General features: G+C 34.9%; 2 protein-coding genes and 1 long non-coding RNA gene across 8 annotated transcripts in view; 1 reads left to right on the plus strand and 2 right to left on the minus strand.

Moving 5' to 3' along the window:
* Positions 1 to 1,237, minus strand: part of Hk (potassium voltage-gated channel subfamily A regulatory beta subunit hyperkinetic) — a 38,894-nt gene extending 37,657 nt beyond the window's left edge. For all 4 annotated transcript variants that reach the window (XM_034983653.2, XM_034983652.2, XM_034983651.2 and 1 more), the window contains exon 1: positions 1,084 to 1,237. In XM_034983653.2, the coding sequence (XP_034839544.2) occupies positions 1,084 to 1,222 (139 nt within the window). In that variant the 5' untranslated portion in view covers positions 1,223 to 1,237. The remainder of the gene's footprint in view (positions 1 to 1,083) is intronic.
* msl-1 (male-specific lethal 1) overlaps positions 1 to 24,068 on the plus strand; it is a 50,287-nt gene that overhangs the window by 16,458 nt on the left and 9,761 nt on the right. The window contains exons 1-2 of one of the 3 annotated variants that reach the window (XM_069508654.1): positions 16,829 to 16,972; positions 17,594 to 17,734. In XM_069508654.1, coding sequence (XP_069364755.1) covers positions 16,964 to 16,972; positions 17,594 to 17,734 — 150 coding nt within the window. In that variant the 5' untranslated portion in view covers positions 16,829 to 16,963. Of the gene's footprint in view, positions 1 to 16,828; positions 16,973 to 17,593; positions 17,735 to 18,809; positions 19,626 to 24,068 lie in introns of those variants that run through there. The other 2 variants (XM_069508653.1, XM_069508652.1) reach the window with 2 other exon arrangements.
* LOC138404499 (uncharacterized) lies at positions 5,502 to 10,064 on the minus strand. The gene is made up of 3 exons (XR_011238421.1): positions 9,930 to 10,064; positions 9,334 to 9,427; positions 5,502 to 8,224 (listed from the first exon to the last, which is right to left on the minus strand). It is a non-coding gene; the product is annotated as an uncharacterized lncRNA (long non-coding RNA).

A 24,068-nucleotide genomic window follows, 5' to 3' on the forward strand; every position in this document is an offset into this window, starting at 1 on the left:
TACATGTATTTTGAAAATTTTAATCGGAGGAAACATTATCATAATAGACCCCTAAAGCATTTTTTTTTGTATTTCTGAGCACGCTTCACGTTGAAACTAGTGAACGAATTTAACCGTGACTTGGCATACGTAGGTACCTATAGCTAACACTCCGGGTTAACATTAAAGACAGTAATGGGATTGTGGGATTAACACTTGCATCGATTTTACCCCATAACTATTAACCTCATCCAGTTTTAACCGATTTCCTCACTTATTATTTCTTTACGACAAAGGTTCTGTCATGTCGGTTCTATAAGTAGGTAAGCTTGAATGGGATGGAGACCACGTACCAGCAAACGCAGTGTGGGGCGACCTCAAGAAGGTAGCGGGAAGTGGGTGGATAAGGAAGGGAAGGCCTATGTCCAGCAATAGACGCAAACAGTATGATTGATTGATGTAGCTTATTAAAATTGTTAATCAAGTAAAACTTTATTAAATTTCATTCTAGAAATAATTTCCAATGTAACTTAATTTATTATTACTTTGTAACTACAATTTTGGTACATGAAAAATAAAAATAAAATAAATAAAATAAGTTTGATGAAGATGACGTATTGAATGGTTTCGGTGATAGAGGATGGAACTCCTCAACGGGTATTGCAAATCAATTGATATCGGAATAATTAGCTTAGTAAAAAGTAGACTCATAACCATAAAAAAACATTTGACTTAAAATACGTTTTCGTTTTCTCTCCATTACTAACCTAGTAGGTAACAAGTTCGATTTCAGTAAAAAAACTCAGAAAAATTCAATGCGGGTTCCAGTGTCATTTAGAACATTTTAAGATTGTGAATTGTAATTGGTATAGGTAAGTATAATAAGTACTTTCATACCTATTGGGTATTTGTATATGGAATAGGTAGACTCCACATGCAACGACAACGGGGGACAACTGGTATAGACCGTAATAGATTGAAAGAATAAGCTACTAAATAATAAAATAGATTTTAAACTAAATAAATAATCTCACGAACGATATTGCGTGAAAAGAAATATTAAGCAGGGTAACGAAAAGAGTGAGATAAAATGTATTTACATACCAGTGGGTGGGTGGTAAGAAATCCAAAATTGGTGAGCCAGTTTTGAAAAAATAATTCGAAAATTACCTACAAACGATAAGGGTATGCGGCGTACGAGCATAAAACCGACTGAATATGTAAACGGTGGAAATGTATTCATAGATGTTTATTTTCATAGTACCTAACCTACCTACCTAATGGGTATAGTGAAGTTTTGTAAGGTGCTGGCAAAAGGCCAAAAGTACTTTATAGCCAAAATAATTGTAAATACTAACAACCGGTCTCGGCTTCGCACGGGTGCAAAATTGAAATGTACACTGAAAAAAAGAATCAACCAAACTAGTTTTGTTGCTTAAATTTTAAACAAACTTTAGTCGTTAATAAATAAACTTTGACTATTTATTACATAACTAGTTTAGTGTGTGTTCTCAAAGGCAGTTGGGTTAATGTAGTAGGTTAATAAGTTACAAAACGTTTGGTTACTAGTAACTGAAACAACGTAAACCAATTTGTTTTTCTATAGCAACAAAACCGATGTCTAATACATAACATAACTATTTGCTTATTATTTATTTAATATTTGATCATATTTTACAAAACGTGTACATTTAGTGAATTACCAAACTTTTGTAGACATTAAAAAGCTTAATAAATTTGATAATAACATGTTACTTTATTTATTATCTACAAAGGTTTTACAGGTGATACCCTATTTATTTTACTGATAACAACCGTAATAAATGCTGTATTAATATAGTCAAACTTTAATTACAAATAATCTAACAATTTCAAAAATATCAATCAAACTTTCTTTAATATTTTAGCCTGTACGTTGTCCTGTTTCAATTTTATTCAGTGATCAGTGAGTGTGTTTATTTGGAGTCAGCAAAAGGAGTGCCTCGTAATTAGTGTTTACACTATTGTTTCTACAGTGCAGTACGGTTTCTACAACAGGTGCCTAATGGTTTTCGTAAAAAAGTTGTACCGTACAGCGCCTGGCCGAATATTTAAGAACATGAGTGACTTCGCGGAGGCGGCAGTGTCTGACGAAGGCACAAAGCTGGCTGAGCCTGACAATATCAATCTTCTATGATATTATCATAGAAGATTATTTAAAGTCGTGGGGCCTCGAGATGTACATTCCGAAATTTAAAGGTATGTACGCTGGTAGTAAGTATATTCAAAGTAGGTAATAGGTAGTTGTATGGTGGTTGCATCATGCTTTTTTCTGCCCATACAAAAATTTAACTTAAAATAGTCCCGTCGTCGTGGGCTGCCCCTTTATCGACACCCTGATCCTGATTGTTGGAATATCTACATCTAGACCTTCAAAGTAGGTGCATAAATCATAGTAGGGTATAATAAAGGACGGTTTATAAACCGTCTGTGTGCCAAATTTCATCGAAATTTTAGTGTACCTAGGCGTGATAGTGGAATGTGGAACTAACAAATATCCATACTTTCGCATTTTTAATACAAGTGATATTATATTTGTCCCGCCCGTTTTAAATGGTTTGATATGTACAGTGTTGCGTGTTTTTTATGTAGGTACTTAGTGTGTATCAGCATTTAATCATTATTAAATAATGATTAAATGCTGACCTACTTATGCAACATGGAACCAATCCACACACATGCCAAAATTGAGATAAGTATACAGAAAGCTTTTAAAATGCACCTTCTATCAACCCTGTAAAAATCAAAATGATCTGACAATTCTAACATAGTAAAACATTTCTATGACAAAGTTATCAGTCCACATTTTAACAGTTGTACAATAAACTAACAAGATCCATGTCCCATGGTAACCTGACAATCTAAGAAATCATTGAATTTTTGTTTTTTTCATAAAGACCCATACCACATGGTCCCTTTTTATAAATCAATTTTGCAGAACCATGCGGGTTGGTTCTTGTTTGCAATAAAAATATGTTATAGTTCTATATTTTTACAAAGACTCACATTACTTGGTCCCTTGTTGATATAAATCAATATTTTCAACATCTAAGAAAACATGTCCTTTGAATCTGTGTTGTTTAATAAATTTCTTGAAAAAAATTATTTATTAAAGTCAGTGATACCTAGTTACATTATTGTGATTCGCTAGTTTTTCTAAATTCAATTCAATTTTTCCCAAAATAACTACATTTTGAGTGGTAATTTTGTTTTGGTATGAATATGGCAACTTAATCTAATTTAATGGTAGATAAGAAGGTAATATTACAAAGGCAACACTGTGCTTTAAAGCAGGTTAGATCAGCTCGTTGTGTGATTTGTAAATTAATTTACTATTTCCAACAATGAAGAGAGAATAAATATCAGGAGACAAACTATGATTTCTAGCTGCCGCCACTTAATTTTTTTTATTTAGCTTTGACCCTTACCACCTTAGAGTAAAACTTAGCACAGATATTCCTTGAGTTATTCTAACATTAAGAAATATACGTCTATTAGGTCTTTTCGTCACCTATACCCCAAAAGTCAGTCAGTGCATCATATCGGTTATGACTTACGGTGCCGAAACATGGACACTGACAGCCAGGCTAGTCCACAAATTCCAAATCGCTCGAAGCATTTGAAGAGAAAAGTTCGAAAAGAAGTAATTCGCCATAGAACTAAAGCACATAATATAATAGATAATATGGCTCTTGAGGCTAGAACAATGAAGTAGCAGTGGGCCTGTCAGAAAACTGCTCAACCAAAGACTGTTGATAGCTGCTAAAATCGTAAGCTCCCCAGTGGCGAGCGTATCTTGGAAAACGTATATCGGGACGCCCTATACGAGTATGGAGCACCCCCTGTGTGTGGAGCGATGACATTCAGAGAGTGGCTACCATCAAATGAATGCAAAAAGTTTAAGATAGAAGAGGCCTGTGTCCAACAGCAGATGCAACTATAAAAAGACGATGACTTTAAGCGTTTAACGTAGTTGTAGCGAATTTATAAACGAAATTTGCGATACGCACTTACCAAGTATAAGATATCGCACTACACCGATGATACTACCTTGTTTGCACCAGTGCTCGTCATATGGAAGAGCTACTTCTCAAAATGAAGTGTGTTAGTCTTAAGAGTTCAGATTAAAAATAAACCGCAGTAAATCTATGACGATGGTTGTAGACCGCACCAACAATAACTCGCCCGAAGTTACTCAAACTCTGAACTGGGAGGTTGTCCTATCCTGCATTTCTTGGTGCTTTAATCTCGAACAATGATGGTTGTGTAAAAGAAGTGAAGCGACTATGGCGATAGTAAGAACTGCAATGGAAAAGCTGAGGAAAATATGGAAAAACAGAAAGAAACATCACAAAAGCTACGAAGATCCGGCTTGTTTGGACATTTGTTTTTCTAATTTTTATACGCTGCGAAGATGTGAACTCTGCGACTGATTGAGAAGAAGATTGACGCTCTGGAGATGTGGTACTGGAGGCGAAGAGTCTCTTTGAACGAATTTCGCACCAACGACGTCTCTATACTCCAAGAACTGGGCATTAAACAACGTCTTTTGGCGCTAGTGCAAAGTTGCATGTTCTTCGGACATGTCTCCCGGCATTAGAGTGACTCCATTGAGCGTCTTGTAGTGCATGGCAAGGTGGAAGGTATCAGAGGGCGAGGAAGGTCACTTAAGCGATGGCCCGACCAGATTAAGTCCGCTGTGGGTGGTCTCGTGCACGAATGTACCAGACTATCAGCCAGAAGGCGACAAGTGGCGAATGCTCTTGAGGCGTAAAACATCACTTCGTGAAAACGTCACTTTCGGGATGACCACAGCCACTCTGCCAAGAATATTACGACGGAGCAGAAGAATATACGTGCAATCTAAGCATTTTAGCCATCCTACCTGTATTAGCCTAACTTTGTGAGAAGTCTGTATTATTATTAAAAGAAAAGCTGACTGACTGACTGATCTATCACCACACAACTCAAACCACTGGACGGATCAGCTGAAATTTGGCATGTAGACAGCTATTATGACATCCGCTAAGAAAGGTTTTTGAAATTTAAAATAGGAGTTTGAGATTAGTGCAGTCCACGCGGACGTAGTCACGGGCACAAATGACAACTCATTCATGATTTTTATTTCATTTCAACAATAATTAATAGATAATATGCGTTTTTTTTAATTTTTACTATAAATTTATGGCAATGTAACAAGGAACCAACCCACACACAGGTAATTTTCTACAAGGAACCATGACTTCTTTTTTATATTATTATTAAAACTGTTAATATTTTTCATCAATATTATATTTGTATAGATAGTATAAACTATTTCCTACAATATTGTGAATAAACTTTATTCAAAATAACAAACATATCAAACGTACACAAAATTTTCACTTAAACGGCTTTTTCTCAAAACTATCATCGTGTGGGTTGATTCCATGTCGCATAAGTAGGTCCATTTCTGAATTATGTTTACAATTATATTCTAGAACATGGCATTGACTTTGAAACATTGTTAATGTTGGCCGAGGACAACAAAGGAACTGGTACCTATGATTGGACACAGCGGAACTGATAAAACAACTATCCACAGTTAAAATAATGCTAACAGATGCTTTTCCGTCAGACCAGCAAAGTGATGTAAGTACAATCTTCTTAGCATGTGCGAGTGTAGATTTAGCTCTCTGGTGTAGTCGTCCTTCTCTAAATAAATTAATTCTTTGTTTAATTTTTTCAGTGTCCTGTCATGTGGATGAAAATATAGAAAAAGCAACTACAACAAAACCATACTTCAGATGATTTGGAGCTCCAGAAACAGAACAGATACAGAACAGATACAGAATGTGTATGTATAAATAAGTTTTGCAGGTAGGTAGGTACTTTAGTAAGGTTGAATTTTTATTTGTTTAATGCCAATTTAATGAAAACATATTTAATGAATAATGCATAATATTATATAATTGCTGTCAAATTACAAGTGAAGATACCTTCCTACTTAAAAAAGCTTGTGTAATTTCATTTATGATGATTAAAAATATTTTTGTTAATGATAGAGTTATTTTTGAATGTATACAAATGACATCATAATATTATTAAATTTTTGTAGACTTGTTTTTATGACTGTAACTCAAATAACTGATTAATAATTAAGGTAAAATGCTATTTCGAAGCTATGTTAAAATAATACTGAAGCGGGTCAAACCATCCTCCAGGATAAAAAATAGATATTTCATACAAGAAGCCACTGCTCATTGGAAAACGTATAAAACAGCCCTTTTTAATTCTGGAAAATCGTCTCATAGTAAAAGCTATGTTTATGTTTCATCTGTAAGTTTTATAGGTTTGTATTTTTAATTTTGATATTGAGATTGTCAATTTTGATTAAGTATACTCGTACCTACCTATGTATGTGAGACGAAAAATAAATAAGTAGAAAGTAATGTATAATTTTATTTCAAATCAGTAACTTTAGCCAATATTAATTAACCAAACTGTTTAGTTATAACTTTTACTAATAAGTAACAAACCTAGTAGAGTAATGGTACGGTTCATGAAATCTAGCTTGTAATAGTAACTTATCTTTATTCTTATTTTTTTGTAACAGATGTAGTTTGTTGCTGAAATGTAAATGTACCGATGGGTTTGTTGGTTTTTGAACAAACAGACACAATATTGGTATGGGTTTACATTTTAGCTTGCAAATGATATCTACTGCAAAAAAATAAGTACCCATGTAAATACTAAAAGCTAGATTTCATTAACCATAATACCATTACTCAACTAGGTTTCTTATTTATAACTGAACAGTTCCCTACCATTACTCAACTAATTTAGTTACGTATTACTAAACAGTTTGGTAACTACTAACACACCAAGATATCTTAATAACAATCACACTGTTCACATATCAGTAACAATAAAAAATAGTAATCCGTTGACAAAGTGTTTTGTAACCAAATGCACACCATTAGGCTACCAGTAGGTAAACAGTTTGTTAAATTGATACAAAACATTTTACATATTAACAACATATCGACTTGTTAATAACAAACGCACAGTAAAGGTACCAGTAGGGCGCAGGTTGCTTAAAAGATACAAAATCGAAAAGTACTTAACAAGAAGATGGAGTGTTATGCGTTCATTAACTGGTTGCTTAAAAACAGTAAAACAGTTCAATTAACTTCAACAAAATAACTTTAGCAACTAGTACCTCAAATCAAATAGCAAAAGTCAGTTTTGTAGCTAGTAAAACATAGTTTGCAAGTCACTTTTTTTGTGTAAACAGTAACCAAAGTTTTTGTAACTGTATACAAAACATTTCTTTCAGTGTAGGTAGGTAGAAAGGTACATGAGGTGTCAGTATAGTATTAATGTTAAATTTCGAAAAATAACACAGCATTTTCGTTGAAAGCTCTGTCATTTTGATTTTATCCGATCTTGAACAATTATTGTCACATTTCAATCTCTATGTTTCAACCAATTATACATCGATGAAATTAGCTAATCAAATCAAATCAAATAATTAATTCAAAATAGGTAACAAACTACACTTTTTTTTTTAAATTGTCGGTTGTTGGATTTGTAAGATATACCTTGGATTTTTACGCAAAATAACACAAAACAATATTAAACTATCTTACTTGAATCACTCTATCTATTTATGGAAACTGCATCAAAATCACATACTTATTATTTTTCTTGCCGGCTACTATATTGTGCTGTCACATAAAGAGGCACTGAGCGTACCAATATGCACTAATCTGTCTGTATGGGAAACCTGCTTATGCAAGCACCCATCTTGGGGTCACTTTTTTGGTAAATCGAATCTTTTTGGCTTTATTGTGAGACATATATAAAGAACACTCCTTATAAAGTTTAATGTCGGGGTCATTCGCGACTAAATTATCATTTATATTCAATATGTATTTTCTGTACAACTTAATCATTGTTTTTTCCAATCTTGCATAGAATTCTTCTTCTTCGTTTCCTTTGTTTCCTTCTACCTCTATTATAAGTTCAGGTAGAGAACTTGACGAAGATATCTGTGAAACGTCACAACTTAAGTCCATATAAATATCACCACACAAGGGATCATCAAGAAAGTCTTGTGAACTTCTTTTTCTTATTTGTCTTGATGTAATGCTTTTCCTCTTCTTACTATGTTTAAACAACATAGCTTCTGGGGTTTTTGTTCCGTCAATAGATGTGCTCACTTCTACAAAATATACAAATACTAAAATAATAGAAAACCAATATTGATGATATTATTAACGCTCTATTGGTACATTTCAATTTTATTTTTTACTAGTGATCCGCCCTGGCTTTGCACGAGTGCAATGTAGATAATAATGTGGTCTCAGTGTAGTTATTTATATTAAAAAAAATAAGACAGGATTTTCGATTAAAGCTCTGTCACCTTGATTTGTTCCGACATCTTGAACAGTTATAATCATATTTCAACAAATTATCACAAAACAATATTAAAAAAAAAACCGGTCAAGTACGAGTCAGACTCGCGCACTGAGGGTCCCGTCCTACAATCGTGTTTTATCGATATTTTGCACGATAAATCAAAAACTATTATGGCTAAAAATAAAATTCTAAAACTGTTTTAGAATGTACAAGTAAAGCCCTTTCATGTGATACCCCACTTGGTATAGTATACTTTGATAGTATAAGGGTTCCGTTTTTCATTTTGAGGTACGCAACGATAAAAACTATACATCTTCCTATTGAATCACTATCTGTTGATGAAAACTGCATTAAAATCTGTTGCGTAGTTTAAAATAGAACCCTTACATACATCATCATCATCATGATCAACCCATCACCGGCTCACTGCAGAGCGTGGGTCTCCTCTCAGAGTGAGAAGGGTTTTTGGCCATAATCTACCACGCTGGCCATGTGCGGATTGGTAGACTTCGCACACCTTTGAGAACATTATGGAGAACTCTCAGGCATGCCGGTTTCCTCACGATGTTTTTCTTCACCGTTAAAGCAAGTGATATTTAATTAATTAAAACGCACATAACTCCGAAAAGTTAGAGGTGCGTGCTCGGGATCGAACCCCCGACCTCCGATTAGAAGGTGGACGTCCTAACCACCAGGCTATCACAGCACTTACATACATACAAAAGCATAAATAGGGACAGAAGGCGGGTAGCGACTTTGTTTTATACAGTGTGGAAATAGCATAAATATTGTTGCTTTAAAAACACTCTCTTTTGTTTGACAATTGACAATTGTTTTTAATGTGTGATCTCAAAGAGGCCTATCTAGAAGTGGGCTCCGCGCTTACAGGCTGATGAACCAGAGGAAACCTACCTGTACTTTTTTCAAGACTGGCTTCTCTGTCGTCTGAAGTGGAACTATCCCTTTCAATTACCACACTCATTTTTCCGTTATGACGCGTTTATACCTAAAAAAACACCTAATTTATGTATTTTAAGTAATATATTGATGGAGGAGGGAAAGCGGGGACCCTGAGATACAGGTTTTGCAAAATTACTTCAGGGTCCCTGGCACAATTTTTAAAAAGACCTTTTAAAACAAATAAATCATTTCATTTCATAAGTTGTAACTAAATAATTTGGTACCGAAAATGGCAGATTGACGTTTTCCGAACAAGTGGGAGAAATTAATTATCTTATTATATTTAATTATATATTAGGATAATTAATCTAAATATATAAAAGGAAAAGGTGAGTGAGTGTGACTGACTTATCTATCAAGGCACAGCTCAAACTACTATAGACGGATCTGGCTGAAATTTGCCATGAAGATAGCTATATTATAACGTAGGCATATTTTTGAAAATTCAACCTCGCGGACGAAGTCGCGAGCATAAGCTAGTTGTTATTACAAAATCGTTTAAATTTGTGTACTGATTACTGTTGGTACAGATTTTCCTCAGGACTTACTTTTATCGAATAACAATGGTTTACTAATTATTATTGTCAAATGGCGTCCATTTACATTTCAGAATTAATTCATTTAAAAAGCTGTATTACAACATATAATCACTACGTTTTACTTTTAAGCTTCGGACTTTCAAACTAAACCGAAAATATGAAAATATGTAGGTATAACATCGATGTTATGTAAGTATGACCAAAGCAAAGACCAAAGACTATAATATTATAATGACACTTGACAGGGACGATTTGACGATTCAATAAAATATAAAGTGGAAAAAATACCATCGACCAAAAAAAAGATGAATTACTATAGTCGTCACTCGTCACGGGTAACATTGTAAACGTGTCAAACATTGGCACTGATTCTGAGCACAACCTAATTTTAGAGTATTCGCATCGTCTTCTTACTAATGTAATATGAAAAGGACAGACGCAGTTTGACAATTCTAAATTTAATTTTTAGATGGTAAAACCCGTGATTTTAGCACGCAGTCGCGAACCTACTGTTTAAATTTGTATTGTGCACTAAAATTTAGAGTCTTTAAATGTGAAAGTCATGTTTCGTTCCTTTTTTAGCATTGTTAAAAAGAAAAGGATGCAGATACTCTAAATTTAGTAGAAAGACAAAAGAATCGGTGCCATTGCAAATAAATCAAAAAATTTGCCTGCAAAAATTAGGTATTATCTGGGTAATCTAGCTATTTCCTAATCTCTACATAAAATTATACTATAAAGTCGCTTCCCGCGTCGGTATGTATGTATGTATGTATGGTTGAACGCGTAGATCTTTTAAACTAGGTAACGGATTTTAATGCGGTTTTCACTAATAGATAGAGTGTTTCAAGAGGAAGGTTTATAGCTAGGTATAGTTTAATTCTCAAAAAATTAGTGATCCTAGAGAAATTGAAATAATGTGAATTAGGTCGGAAAAAACCTCTCATTTGAGAGTTTCCGAGGCAATGACACCTCAATGACACCACATTAGTATCTACATTGCACCCATGCGAAGCCGGGGCAGGTCGCTTGTAATATTATAATATGAAAGTGTGGATGTTTGGATGTTTAGATGTTTGAATGTTTGGATGTGTGTTACTCAATCACGCAAAAACGGCTGAACGGATTTGGATGAAATTACACACAGACTACTACTTAGACTACTTTTATCTCGGAAAACCAAAGAGTTCCCACGGGATTTAAAAATCTAAATCCACGCGTACAAAGTCGCAGGCATCCTCTAGTATTTAATAAAGTAGGGACTGGGTGAAAAAAATTATGCATCGGGAGAGTTTAGTGTTTGAATAGGTACGGTCTACCTAATAGCAGATAGTTGGTATAGAGATGAGAGTCGTGCTCGTTTGCTTTTATTTGTGCGTTGTGTAAAAAGTAGCCTTATGTCCTTTCCCGGTATGCAAGCTATCTAGATGTACCAAACTTCGTCAGAATCGGTTGAACGGATGAGCCGTGAAAGGCCAGCAGACAGACAGACAGAAAGACAGACAGACAGACAGACAGACGAAAAGACATACACACTTTCGCATTATAATAATACTAGCTGATCCCCGCGGCTTCGCCCGTGTGGATTTAGGTTTTCAAAATCCCGTGGGAACTTTTGATTAGCCAGGACAAAAAGTAGCCTATCCATAGTAGTTAGCCCGGAGATGCAAGGATGCAGTACCAAATTTCGTAAAAACGTACGCATGATTGTATTTAAAAATCCCGTGGGGTCACCACGATTTTTTTCAATAATTTGCTTTGATAAAAATACATAATTTTTAATTAGGCAACTTTTGTTTCATTCATATTTAAAGCAAAATTGATGATGTATTATAAAAAAGTTTATTAGGTACCTACCACAAACTCGAACAATTCATATTATACTATATATAGCTCAATTACCACTCACTCACTCACTCACTGACTGACTCATTGACATAATTGTTCTCCTAGAAAGAGACAGAAAATGATATAATAATGTATGGGAGATATGTTCAGAAGTGGGATTCGACTAGGGAAAAATTATGACATTTCAGAAAAACAAGATGGCGGCCGACCTGACTTTTGTAACTTTTTTGTTTTCCAACCGATTTTGTTACAACTTGCAGGTCTTGCAGATATTAGTAAACGGTTTTTAGAAAAAGTGAAAAAAATTGGCAAAACAAGATGGCGGCCGAGATTTTCAAAAAATTTCCTCCTGTGAAATTTTGTATGAAACTTTTTTTTTTCACTTATGGTTTCATATAGAAGACAAAGATTCCTTTAGGGCAACATATGGAGGGAGCTGATGATTGAGGATTTCGGAGACGGGTGAAGGGCACGCTCGAGGTATCGAAGATAGGTGAGAGGTGCTCGACCAAATGTCATTCGAAACCTCATCCAATTGCCAAAAATTTGAAAAAAAATTTAGAATTGTGAAAAAAAGATGGCCGCCATACAAATTTCATCCGCGTCCATCTCGGAGGGTATGAAAGATGGAAGAATGGTTTCTTGGCAAAAGATGATCAGGATCCGAAGGTCTACTCGATGGATAGAAAAAAAATTCAAAATGGCGGATTTTTTTTTTTCATACAAAATTTTTTATCATTCAGAATGGCCATTATAGACCTCGAGAGCTGCTTTAGCAGCTCGAGCAGCGAGCAAAATACTAGTTATACTATATATAGCTCGATTACCACTCACTCACTCACTCACTCACTCACTCATTGACATAATTGTTCTCCTAGAAAGAGACAGAAAATGATATAATAATGTATGGGAGATATGTTCAGAAGTGGGATTCGAGTAGGGAAAAATTATGACATTTCAGAAAAACAAGATGGCGGCCGACCTGACTTTTGTAACTTTTTTGTTTTCCAACCGATTTTGTTACAACTTGCAACAATTGAAGATGTTAGCAAACGATTTTTAGAAAAAGTGAAAAAAATTGGAAAAACAAGATGGCGGCCGAGATTTTCAAAAAATTTCCTCCTGTAAAATTTTGTATGAAACTTTTTTTTTCACTTGTGGTTTCATACAGAAGACAAAGATTCCTTTGGGGCAACACATGGAGGGAGCTGATGATTGAGGATTTCGGAGACGGGTGAAGGGCACGCTCGAGGTATTGAAGATAGGTGGGAGGTGCTCGACCAAATGTCATTCGAAACCTCATCCAATTGCCAAAAATTTGAAAAAAAAATTAAAATTCCGAAAAAAAGATGGCCGCCATACAAATTTCATCCGCGTCCAGCTCGGAGGGCATGAAAGATGGAAGAGTGGTTTCTTGGCAAGAGATGATCAGGGTCCGAAGGTCTACTCGATGGATAGAAAAAAAATTCAAAATGGCGGATTTTTTTTTTTTCATACAAAAATTTTTATTATTCAAAATGGCGATTATAGACCTCGAGAGCTGCTTTAGCAGCTCGAGCAGCGAGCAAAATACTAGTTATACTATATATAGCTCAATTACCACTCACTCACTGATTGACATAATTGTTCTCCTAGAAAGAGACAGAAAATGATATAATAATGTATGGGAGATATGTTCAGAAGTGGGATTCGAGTAGGGAAAAATTATGACATTTCAGAAAAACAAGATGGCGGCCGACCTGACTTTTGTAACTTTTTTGTTTTCCAACCGATTTTGTTACAACTTGCAACAATTGAAGATATTAGCAAACGATTTTTAGAAAAAGTGTAAAAAAATTGAAAAAACAAGATGGCGGCCGAGATTATCAAAAAATTTCCTCCTGTAAAATTTTGTATGAAACTTTTTTTTTTCACTTATGGTTTCATATAGAAGACAAAGATTCTTTTAGGGTAACATATGGAGGGAGCTGATGATTGAGGATTTCGGAGACGGGTGAAGGGCACGCTTTAGGTATCGAAGATAGGTGGGAGGTGCTCGACCAAATGTCATTCGAAACCTCATCCAATTGCCAAAAATTGGAAAAAAAATTTAAAATTCCGAAAAAAAGATGGCCGCCATACAAATTTCATCGGCGTCCATCTCGGAGGGTATGACAGATGGAAGAGTGGTTTCTTGGCAAGAGATGATCAGGGTCCGAAGGTCTACTCGTTGGATGGAAAAAAAATTCAAAATGGCGGAATTTATTTTTTCATACAAAATTTTTTATTATTCAAAATGGCCATTATAGACCTCGAGAGCTGCTTTAGCAGCTCGAGCAGCGAGCAAAATACTAGTTATACTATATATAGCTCAATTACCACTCACTCACTGATTGACATAATTGTTCTCCTAGAAAGAGATAGAAAATGATATAATAATGTATGGGAGATATGTTCAGAAGTGGGATTCGAGTAGGGAAAAATTATGACATTTCAGAAAAACAAGATGGCGGCCGACCTGACTTTTGTAACTTTTTTGTTTTCCAACCGATTTTGTTACAACTTGCAACAATTGAAGATATTAGTAAACGATTTTTAGAAAATGTGAAAAAAATTGGAAAAACAAGATGGCGGCCGAGATTTTCAAAAAATTTCCTCCTGTAAAATTTTGTATGAAACTTTTTTTTTTCACTTATGGTTTCATATAGAAGACAAAGATTCCTTTAGGGCAACACATGGAGGGAGCTGATGATTGAGGATTTCGGAGACGGGTGAAGGGCACGCTTGAGGTATTGAAGATAGGTGGGAGGTGCTCGACCAAATGTCATTCGAAACCTCATCCAATTGCCAAAAATTTTAAAAAAAATTCAAAATTCCGAAAAAAAGATGGCCGCCATACAAATTTCATCGGCGTCCATCTCGGAGGGTATGAAAGATGGAAGAGTGGTTTCTTGGCAAGAGATGATCAGGATCCGAAGGTCTATTCGATGGGTGGAAAAAAAATTCAAAATGGCGGAATTTATTTTTGTATGACTTTTTTTTAAATTGTTCAAAATGGCCATTATAGACCTCGAGAGCTGCTTTAGCAGCTCGAGCAGCGAGCAAAATACTAGTTATACTATATATAGCTCAATTACCACTCACTCACTGATTGACATAATTGTTCTCCTAGAAAGAGATAGAAAATGATATAATAATGTATGGGAGATATGTTCAGAAGTGGGATTCGACTAGGGAAAAATTATGACATTTCAGAAAAACAAGATGGCGGCCGACCTGACTTTTGTAACTTTTTTGTTTTCCAACCGATTTTGTTTAAACTTGCAGTTATTTTAGATGTTAGCAAACGATTTTTAGAAAAAGTGAAAAAAATTGGAAAAACAAGATGGCGGCCGAGATTTTCAAAAAATTTCCTCCTGTAAAATTTTGTATGAAACTTTTTTTTTTCAATCACGGTTTCATATAGAAGACAAAAATTACTTTAGGGCAACATATGGAGGGAGCTGATGATTGAGGATTTCGGAGACGGGTGAAGGGCACGCTCGAGGTATTGAAGATAGGTGGGAGGTGCTCGACCAAATGTCATTCGAAACCTCATCCAATTGCCAAAAATTTGATTTTTTTTTTAAAATTCCGAAAAAAAGATGGCCGCCATACAAATTTCGTCGGCGTCCATCTCGGAGGGTATCAAAGATGGAAGAGTGGTTTCTTGGCAAAAGATGATCAGGATCAAAAGGTCTACTCGATGGATTGAAAAAAAATTCAAAATGGCGGAATTTTTTTTTCATACAAAATTTATGACTTTTTTAAAATTGTTCAAAATGGCGATTATAGACCTCGAGAGCTGCTTTAGCAGCTCGAGCAGCGAGCAAAATACTAGTTATACTATATATAGCTCAATTACCACTCACTCACTGATTGACATAATTGTTCTCCTAGAAAGAGATAGAAAATGATATAATAATGTATGGGAGATATGTTCAGAAGTGGGATTCGACTAGGGAAAAATTATGACATTTCAGAAAAACAAGATGGCGGCCGACGTGACTTTTGTATCTTTTTTGTTTTCCAACCGATTTTGTTTAAACTTGCAGTTATTTTAGATATTAGCAAACGATTTTTAGAAAATGTAAAAAAAATTGGAAAAACAAGATGGCGGCCGAGATTTTCAAAAAATTTCCTCCTGTAAAATTTTGTATGAAACTTTTTTTTTTCACTAATACTTTCGTACAGAAGACAAAGATTCCTTTAGGGCAACATATGGAGGGAGCTGATGATTGAGGATTTCGGAGACGGGTGAAGGGCACGCTCGAGGTATCGAAGATAGGTGAGAGGTGCTCGACCAAATGTCATTCGAAACCTCATCCAATTGCCAAAAATTTGGAAAAAAATCAAAATTCCGAAAAAAAGATGGCCGCCATACAAATTTCATCGGCGTCCATCTCGGAGGGTATGAAAGATGGAAGAGTGGTTTCTTGGAAAAAGATGATCAGGATCCGAAGGTCTACTCGATGACTTGAAAAAAAATTCAAAATGGCGGAATTTATTTTTTCATACAAAATTTTTTATTATTCAGAATGGCGATTATAGACCTCGAGAGCTGCTTTAGCAGCTCGAGCAGCGAGCAAAATACTAGTTAGTTTATATATTTATTTTATTTAAGATAAGTAGTTACATCGTAATCGGCACTTGTAGTTCGTTGTTCGTATGTTTCAACTACCAAGATACAGCAACATTGCTGCATGGAATTAAAAAACGAATTGTTGTAACTGTTGAAAAACGTATGTTAGACTTACTTTAAAATAAAATAATTTAAGGCATCTGATGTACTTATTCATTCAAAATAATAGGTGCTCCCAAACAAACAAACTCTATAAACCCGATAGATTACAAGTTATGAATTTTTGAAAAGGTTTTTTGGCTCTGGTGTAATTTAGTTATTTCGAGATACGACAACATCGCTTTTCAGCGTCGATAAGATTGTAATATTATAGTTAGTCTACGGTCCTTCCCATAGACAAGTATTGAAATAATTTAAGCGGGTAGATAGGTATAACTAACTAGGTAGGTATTTAAAGAGACTTAAGAAAAATTCCTGCTGGCAGGAAATTTTAAAGAATTACGGTTTTTAGTTGCTTTATACTAAAATTTCGCTTTTATATATACATAAGTGCCATGCACCGATCCAAGTAATATTGAGAAAGGAAGACGTAATCATGGTGGAGGTAGGTTTCTTCTAACCATAACATTATAATAATATATTATTCTTATAATGTTATGGTTAGAGATATAAAATATTTTTTTTCAATGTGGGTGTGGATAGCCATAGTTAACTATTTCTTAGTTTTTAATTTTATTGCATACATACTTTGAAAGTTTATAATAGGTACCTACCTACTTCCTAATTATTTGTTCATGAAGACATTATATTTTATGATGTTACCACAAATTCTCCGTTTTCGGATTTTTCCCTTTACGTATGCTATAATATTATATGCCATCATGCCTAAATAAACAGGCATATCTAAGACGTCATCAAAATACTTATTTTACTCCACCAATAATATCACTAAACACCTAACTTGTTTCTTACTTTTAGTTTATTTTTTTATACCTAGTCAAATCACATTTTTTTTCTATCGGGTTACAGTTTTTAAATTTTTCTTTTCTCAAGGCAACCTTTCCATAATATTCTCAAAGGTGTGGGAAATCTGCCAATCCGCACTTGGCCAGCGTGGTAGACTATGACCAAAACCCTTTAAATTCTAGAAGGAGACCCGTACTCTGTAGTGATCCGGCGATGGTTTGATTATAATAATAACCTTATTATTTGATTTTTTTATTAGAAATCACGGCAGCGGAGCCCCAGTCCACCGATACGGAGTGGTCAGGTGTTCAAAACACCTGATTTCTTCTCTACCAAGCCGGAACCAAATAGACCTCAACTGTATCGTGCGCCGTATCAACGACCAGCGAGACGAGGTTCGGTAAGTATTAAGGCGGCTATGTATGTGAGCTAAAATTTCAAATCTAGACATGGCGATACACATTGTATCGCCATCTCTCTTAGGCGCCCCCGAACCGGTTGTGCATCGCCACAGTGTAGATTATTAATTATTATCAGTAATGCATCGCTCCTGCATTAATTCCTTACATCATCCCACTGGAGTGTTTACGATGAAATAAAAAGTCAAGTAGTTTATAGTTTAATAGTCAAAATTTTATTCCTTGAAATCATAAGTAGGTATATGTTACACAGTTTTATACATAGACGCTTGAACATGAACTACTCAGATTCCGAATTATACTGGCACGAAGGAATCCGTGATGCTCTTGTCCCTACTAGTCTCATTTATTGGTGATTTATCAAGTTCTTTGTAGTAATGCTTGAAGCAGTTATTTGAGCCTTTCCAATTTCCTTTCTTCAACATTTCATCTAATGGCAACCAGTTAGGTATTGAATTTAAAAGTGGCAGCTGCGGAACGGGTACTGCCTGCCCCTGCTTCAATTCCCGCTGATCTTAACGCTGTCCATACCCATCCGGCCATAACTGAACGAGAGACTGGGCCCGTTTTCCCTCGTGTCGTGACGAACAAGAATGGAATCGTTTGACTATTGGCGTGTCATAATATTAAAATAGCACGTGAGGAGTTAAATTTTACGTGTTATCAAAAAAACTAGAGCCCAGAGTCTTAAAGGAGATTTTTTAACATATTTTGTTTATAAATAATATCTATCCCGGCTGTACTCACGTGTCTAGTCGACGTTAGCCCGACTAGTTTCGAACCCATCCGGGGTCCTTTTTCAAGAGAGTCAGTTCGCGCACGCGCCACGGCTGTGACTGGTGTGTGGTGTGGTGTGGCGTGGGTTCGAAACTAGTCGGGTTAACGTCGACTAGACACGTGAGTACAGCCGGGATAGATATTATTTATAATGGAAATCACTCACGGTAGTTTAAACGCTAAAATATTTTGTTTAAATTACTATCGGCTGTTAGTCTGTGACATTGACTAAAATAATCTGTGAATAATTGTGACGGATGTCTTGGTGTTGGTGGTCTATTGTCTAGGGCGTCTACGGTTGACGCCTTGACGCTTGTTGAATGAATTTTTATACAATTTTTATAAAATTATGACATTTATAATTTATTTTATTTATCAGTGACACTTTGTTATTTAAAATCTAATGTAATTTTCCTAATGAATTGACTTGCGGCATTTTTTGCGTTAACTATTGCGCACCGAACCTTTGTATAGTTGCGTCTAAAATCATTTTAGTGATTTCATGTGCGTGAAAGAAATGTCAGAACAAAAGGTACTATTCTATGTAGAATAATTGTTTTGACGATGTAATACCGAAGGAAATGTGATGAACTGGTGTTTGCGTGATGTGCAGTGATACAATGCGCTGTAATGTTACGAACAATATTTGGTTAGCTAGGTTTTGACAGCCGGCTGGCTTGTCGTAGCTGACTTAACGTTTGGCTTCTTATAAAAATGAACAGTCGCAGCAGTGTAAATGAAACGAATTTGGTGAATTTCTCGGCGGATCTGTCTACACTGAATCAGTTGGACGCTAAAGACGGCTTGCTGAGTTTTCCCTTCGATCACATCTACGCGTGCCACTCTCAAAGCTCGGATCGGAGACAGCCCCTGCAGTTGGAGAAGGAAATCGAAATAACGACGCACTGTGTTGCGGGAGAAGAGTCGAATGACCCTGAAGTGACTCGGTTGACAGAGCAGCTTACTATTGCTGAGAATCAGAACAAGAAGTTGAAGGACTTGCTGATCTTCCACCTGGACCTGATACAGCAGCAAAACGAGCTGATCACCAAGCGGGACAAATTGTACCATGCTTTGAAACAAGAAAATGATACAGTAAGTTTATTGACTATCAACAGTATTTCAATGTATTGTGCATGTTATGCTATATTTACACACTAATAGTTCCAAAACAGTGGAATTTTAAACTGTATCAAGCTTCATATTTACAGAAACATTCTGAGTACTGATTGATACAGACTTATTTGTCTCTGTTTGTTTAACAGATCAAATTGCCATGGATGCATCACTATGCACACATACATGTCATGAACATGTATGTCATGTTTGTATTTAATGCAAGAACTCACATTCACATACATGTGCAGGCAGTGACTTGTATAACATTATTATTATTATTTATTATTATTTATTGCAAAATGCATGTGAACCGCTCACAAACAACTCATATGACTATCAGTACCCTTATTATAAATGCGAAAGTGTGTTTGTTTGTTGGTTTGTCCTTCAATCACGTCACAACGGTGCAACGGATTGACGTGATTTTTTGTATGGGAATAAATAAAACCTGGAGAATTACATAGGCTACTTTTTAAACTGGAAAGTTAAAGAGTTCCCACAGGATTTTTAAAAACCTAATTCCATGCGGAAGAAGTCGCGGACATCATCTAGTGTCCACATAAATATTCTAATGAAGTTTGTTGTGCACGGTTCCAGCATATGCGCAGGTTTGGATCAGCCTTTATTTAGTTACCTATTACATTTAGTAGATAGAGCTTTTGCCAAAGTCAATAAACAACACAAAATCTACAGTACTAAGTACGCCTGCCAATTTATATGAACAGAAAAGCAGATTAATTAATGTTTTATTACAACACTCAGAAATAAAACAAGTTAATTTTTATAAATCAACAGGAATTTAATTTTTACATTCACAAGATTATGATGAAGCACGTAAATCACTTAAAAATAACTAAATATATAATGTGCGCGGCCTAACGATTACTTATATGCGTCGCCATCACTCCTCCCCTCTCCTCTCCTCTTCTCTCCTCTCCTCGCCACACCTCTACTCCCTTCTCGCCGCGCCTCCCCACTACTCACTCACTTGTTCATTACAGTATTAATTGGTAATTTGTACTAAGCGATGCGAATGTGTGTCTGTCTTTCTGTCTGTAACCTTTTCAAGGCCCACCATCCATGTGTTTGATTAAATTTGATTTTGTTTCCGATAGAAAACAACTGTAATAATATCAAAAGTGTTCAAACAGCAATTAAAAAATTCCCTTCTAATAATTAATTATATTTATTATATTTAATAAACTGACACTAATATACTTAATATTAAGCTAATCTCACTTCTGCTTTGATCACTAAAGCTTCACCTTCAAAAAAATCATAGTCTTCTTTAAATTAATTTATCGAAGCTTGAAGTTTAAATCTGTTGATGATAGATAAAATGCTACTTAATTCAAGTTCAAGTCAGGCGCTAAGTTAGAAAGTTAAAAGATTTAAGACTTGCAGCTGCACCCAGAGTCGCTTAATCGTTACTTAAGGCATTCACTAATTACTTATTATTATTACTATTACTTGAGGCATGTAATAGTAAATGAGGCAGTGCGACATGGATTTAGATTTTTAATAATGTTGTGAGAAATTATGGATTTTCAGCGATAAAAAGTAGCTGATCTTTGTCTTAGGATGCAAGCTATTTCTGTACTAAATTTTGGCCAAAAAGGTAACCAACAATCAGACAGACAGACACACTCTAGTATTTATAATTTAAATTAGCGTATGGATATATATACAAAATTTAAATTAGCATGGATGTACTAAGTAACTGGATTGCCATTAATAATAATGCATAAATTTTGAGAGATGACTCACCATATGCGCTCTATGTGTCAATTGTCATGTCAAAAGTATGGTTTACCCCACAGATATATACCAGATATGCAACTAGCGTGGCTCCCTCAGTCCCTCTCGCTCAAGCAGAGGTACTTACTTGTGAAATGTTATTCCTTCTATTTTACGTTCGCTTTGGCTATTTTAGCCTAGTATACTGCAACCCACCATTGCACAATAACAAAAACAAAAAACAACAAAACAACATTAATTATTTCTTTAAAATACTTGAGTCGACATAACCTCACTTCATGTTGTTCGTCAAGATCTCACGTACAAATACATCTTGACAAACAAAAAAAAGTTGCCATGTGATAAGGACAGAAAATAATCATTTTGTCACATTCTAAGAGCCTAAATGCATTTAGCTATCTCGCTCTAACAGTAAGAGTTACAATAGGGCTACTTCTACAGGTATTTATTCTGAGGTTTACCCTTAAATGAAGGACTAAAATCGTACTTTTGACATTATGATAGTTGACACATAAAGCAAATATGTTGAATCGCATCTCAAAGTTTTTGCACTACAATAACTTGAATAATTTGCTGTATACTTCAGATGAACATTTTCAAACACAGACTCAGTGGGTTAGATAAAATATGATTAAAAGTTGTTATCCTTTTCTGTGCAGGATATTTTGAAGAGGATAGCATGTTTTGTCATTTTATTACTATCCTAATGATTTGAGTACAACTACTAGCTTTATAGGCGCTAAAAGTTATGGACTAAAGAGCCCATGAGGTTCAGACCTTATTTTATAAAGGCTGAAAGTTCCTATGCGCATTGTCCCCAACACATGGAGGAATGATCAACAAATTTTGGATCATGGTGGTGATAAAATCATTTGTCAAAGTGTAAAGTCAATTTTTTTAATATTTATTTCAGAGTAGTAATCACGTCACGCATTTCTAGACACTTAGTATCGTAGAACCCCCTGCCAGACATCCTTAAAGTTTAATTTGTCTTAGGTGTCTGGCAGCAGGTTGTTCCTCCCTGTGTTGGGGACAATGCGCATATATAAAGTTTCAGCTCTTATAAAATAATGAAGGTCTTGCCCTCACAGGCCCCAGGTCTATGATCATTTACCTAAAAATATTGGTAGAGCCTGTATTACCAAACTATGCTAAAGTACATAAGTAATATAGATAGTATAATATATATGTATTGTAAGCTACATTTTTCTTTATAAAAGCACTTTGCGACTGCAATTTTAATTGAAATGTATTCTAATGCGAATTCTTTGTTTTAAATAATATTATTACTAATCCCAAATGATGTATTTTATTTATTAGGGACGATTTCACCAACGTAAAATAAGTCTTATCTGAGAGTAAATTTGACGTTTTTGCAGGTTTTCAATACAAAAACTGTCATTAAACTCAATTTATTCATCGTTAAAATGACATTCAACGTTGTTGAAGTCAGTACTTAATCTGAAGTAGGTACTTATATTTTATAAATAAAAATTTACAATTTTTTTTACACAAGGATTATTTTACAATTAAATTAAGTATCAAATGTAATTAAAAATAGTGATTATAATAAAATTAATTAATAAATTTTTGCATGTTATCAATTTTCAACTTTATTTGCATGTGAATTTTGCTCGCGACATACTAAGTAAATTACTTAAATATTAAGTAGTATGGCAGCATATCAATGTCAGAACACTAATTAACCTCTGACTATCTGGTAACTAGAAAATATGAAGAAGCATTTATTCTAAATGCAAATGTTTCTGGTACTAACTAAATTTCTGTAAAATATAGGTTAAAGCTGCTGAAGAGTTCCGCCATTATTGCGTTTATTTACTTAGTATGAGGGAATGAAAGGGTTAACTGATTTTTGATGAATGTATATTGTGTATGTGTATTATTAATTATAATCGGTGCGTTAGTTTCAAAATTGTGTGCAGTCAGATAAAGTAATACAAAATTTTACTAAGGTTCTTATATATTTTCTTGATGCATAATATGGTTCAGTAAATTGTAAAATTACTGTTGTTCCACTAATTCCAAATATCAGTTGAAATTAATACTATGATGTTTACATCCACATCTCGAACGTGTCCAGCTCGTTGCTCATCGCTTGCGTTAATGTCCATATAATGGCTTCGATCCCATATAGTAAAACTGAGAAAACATAGCACCATGCTAACCGTATCGGAAAGGATATTTTTAAATTACGGTTACATATCCTTCCATAGATTGGTAAAAAGACATCTTATATGAGTGACACCATTCCAATGTCTAAATCATATATTGACTGATAGGTAGGCACTCAATTGGTTTGTGAATTCAAAACATGTTCAGAAGCAGTGAGCAGTCGTGTCAAAAAGTCAAACAATTCGTTGTGTATTGTGATTGACAGTGACTCAATTCTCAACAAGATCTTAACTATCTTTAGACCCTCATTGACTGTCAATTCTACCTTGATACACAGGCGTAGTAGACAATTTTTAAAGGTCTTTTGATAGTACCTACTTTGTGTTATCAAGGTAATTTGCACATCAAGCCAGCTCTCTCTCGTCTTATTTTTTTAATTACTTTTGTGATTTCTGTCATCCGCTTAATATTTATAATGTTCATATAGAGGAATATGCAGCACCCAAATGAGTCGACAAAGCCTTAAAA

Source organism: Maniola hyperantus, chromosome Z (genome assembly GCF_902806685.2).
Source record: "Maniola hyperantus chromosome Z, iAphHyp1.2, whole genome shotgun sequence".
Taxonomy (NCBI): domain Eukaryota; kingdom Metazoa; phylum Arthropoda; class Insecta; order Lepidoptera; family Nymphalidae; genus Maniola; species Maniola hyperantus.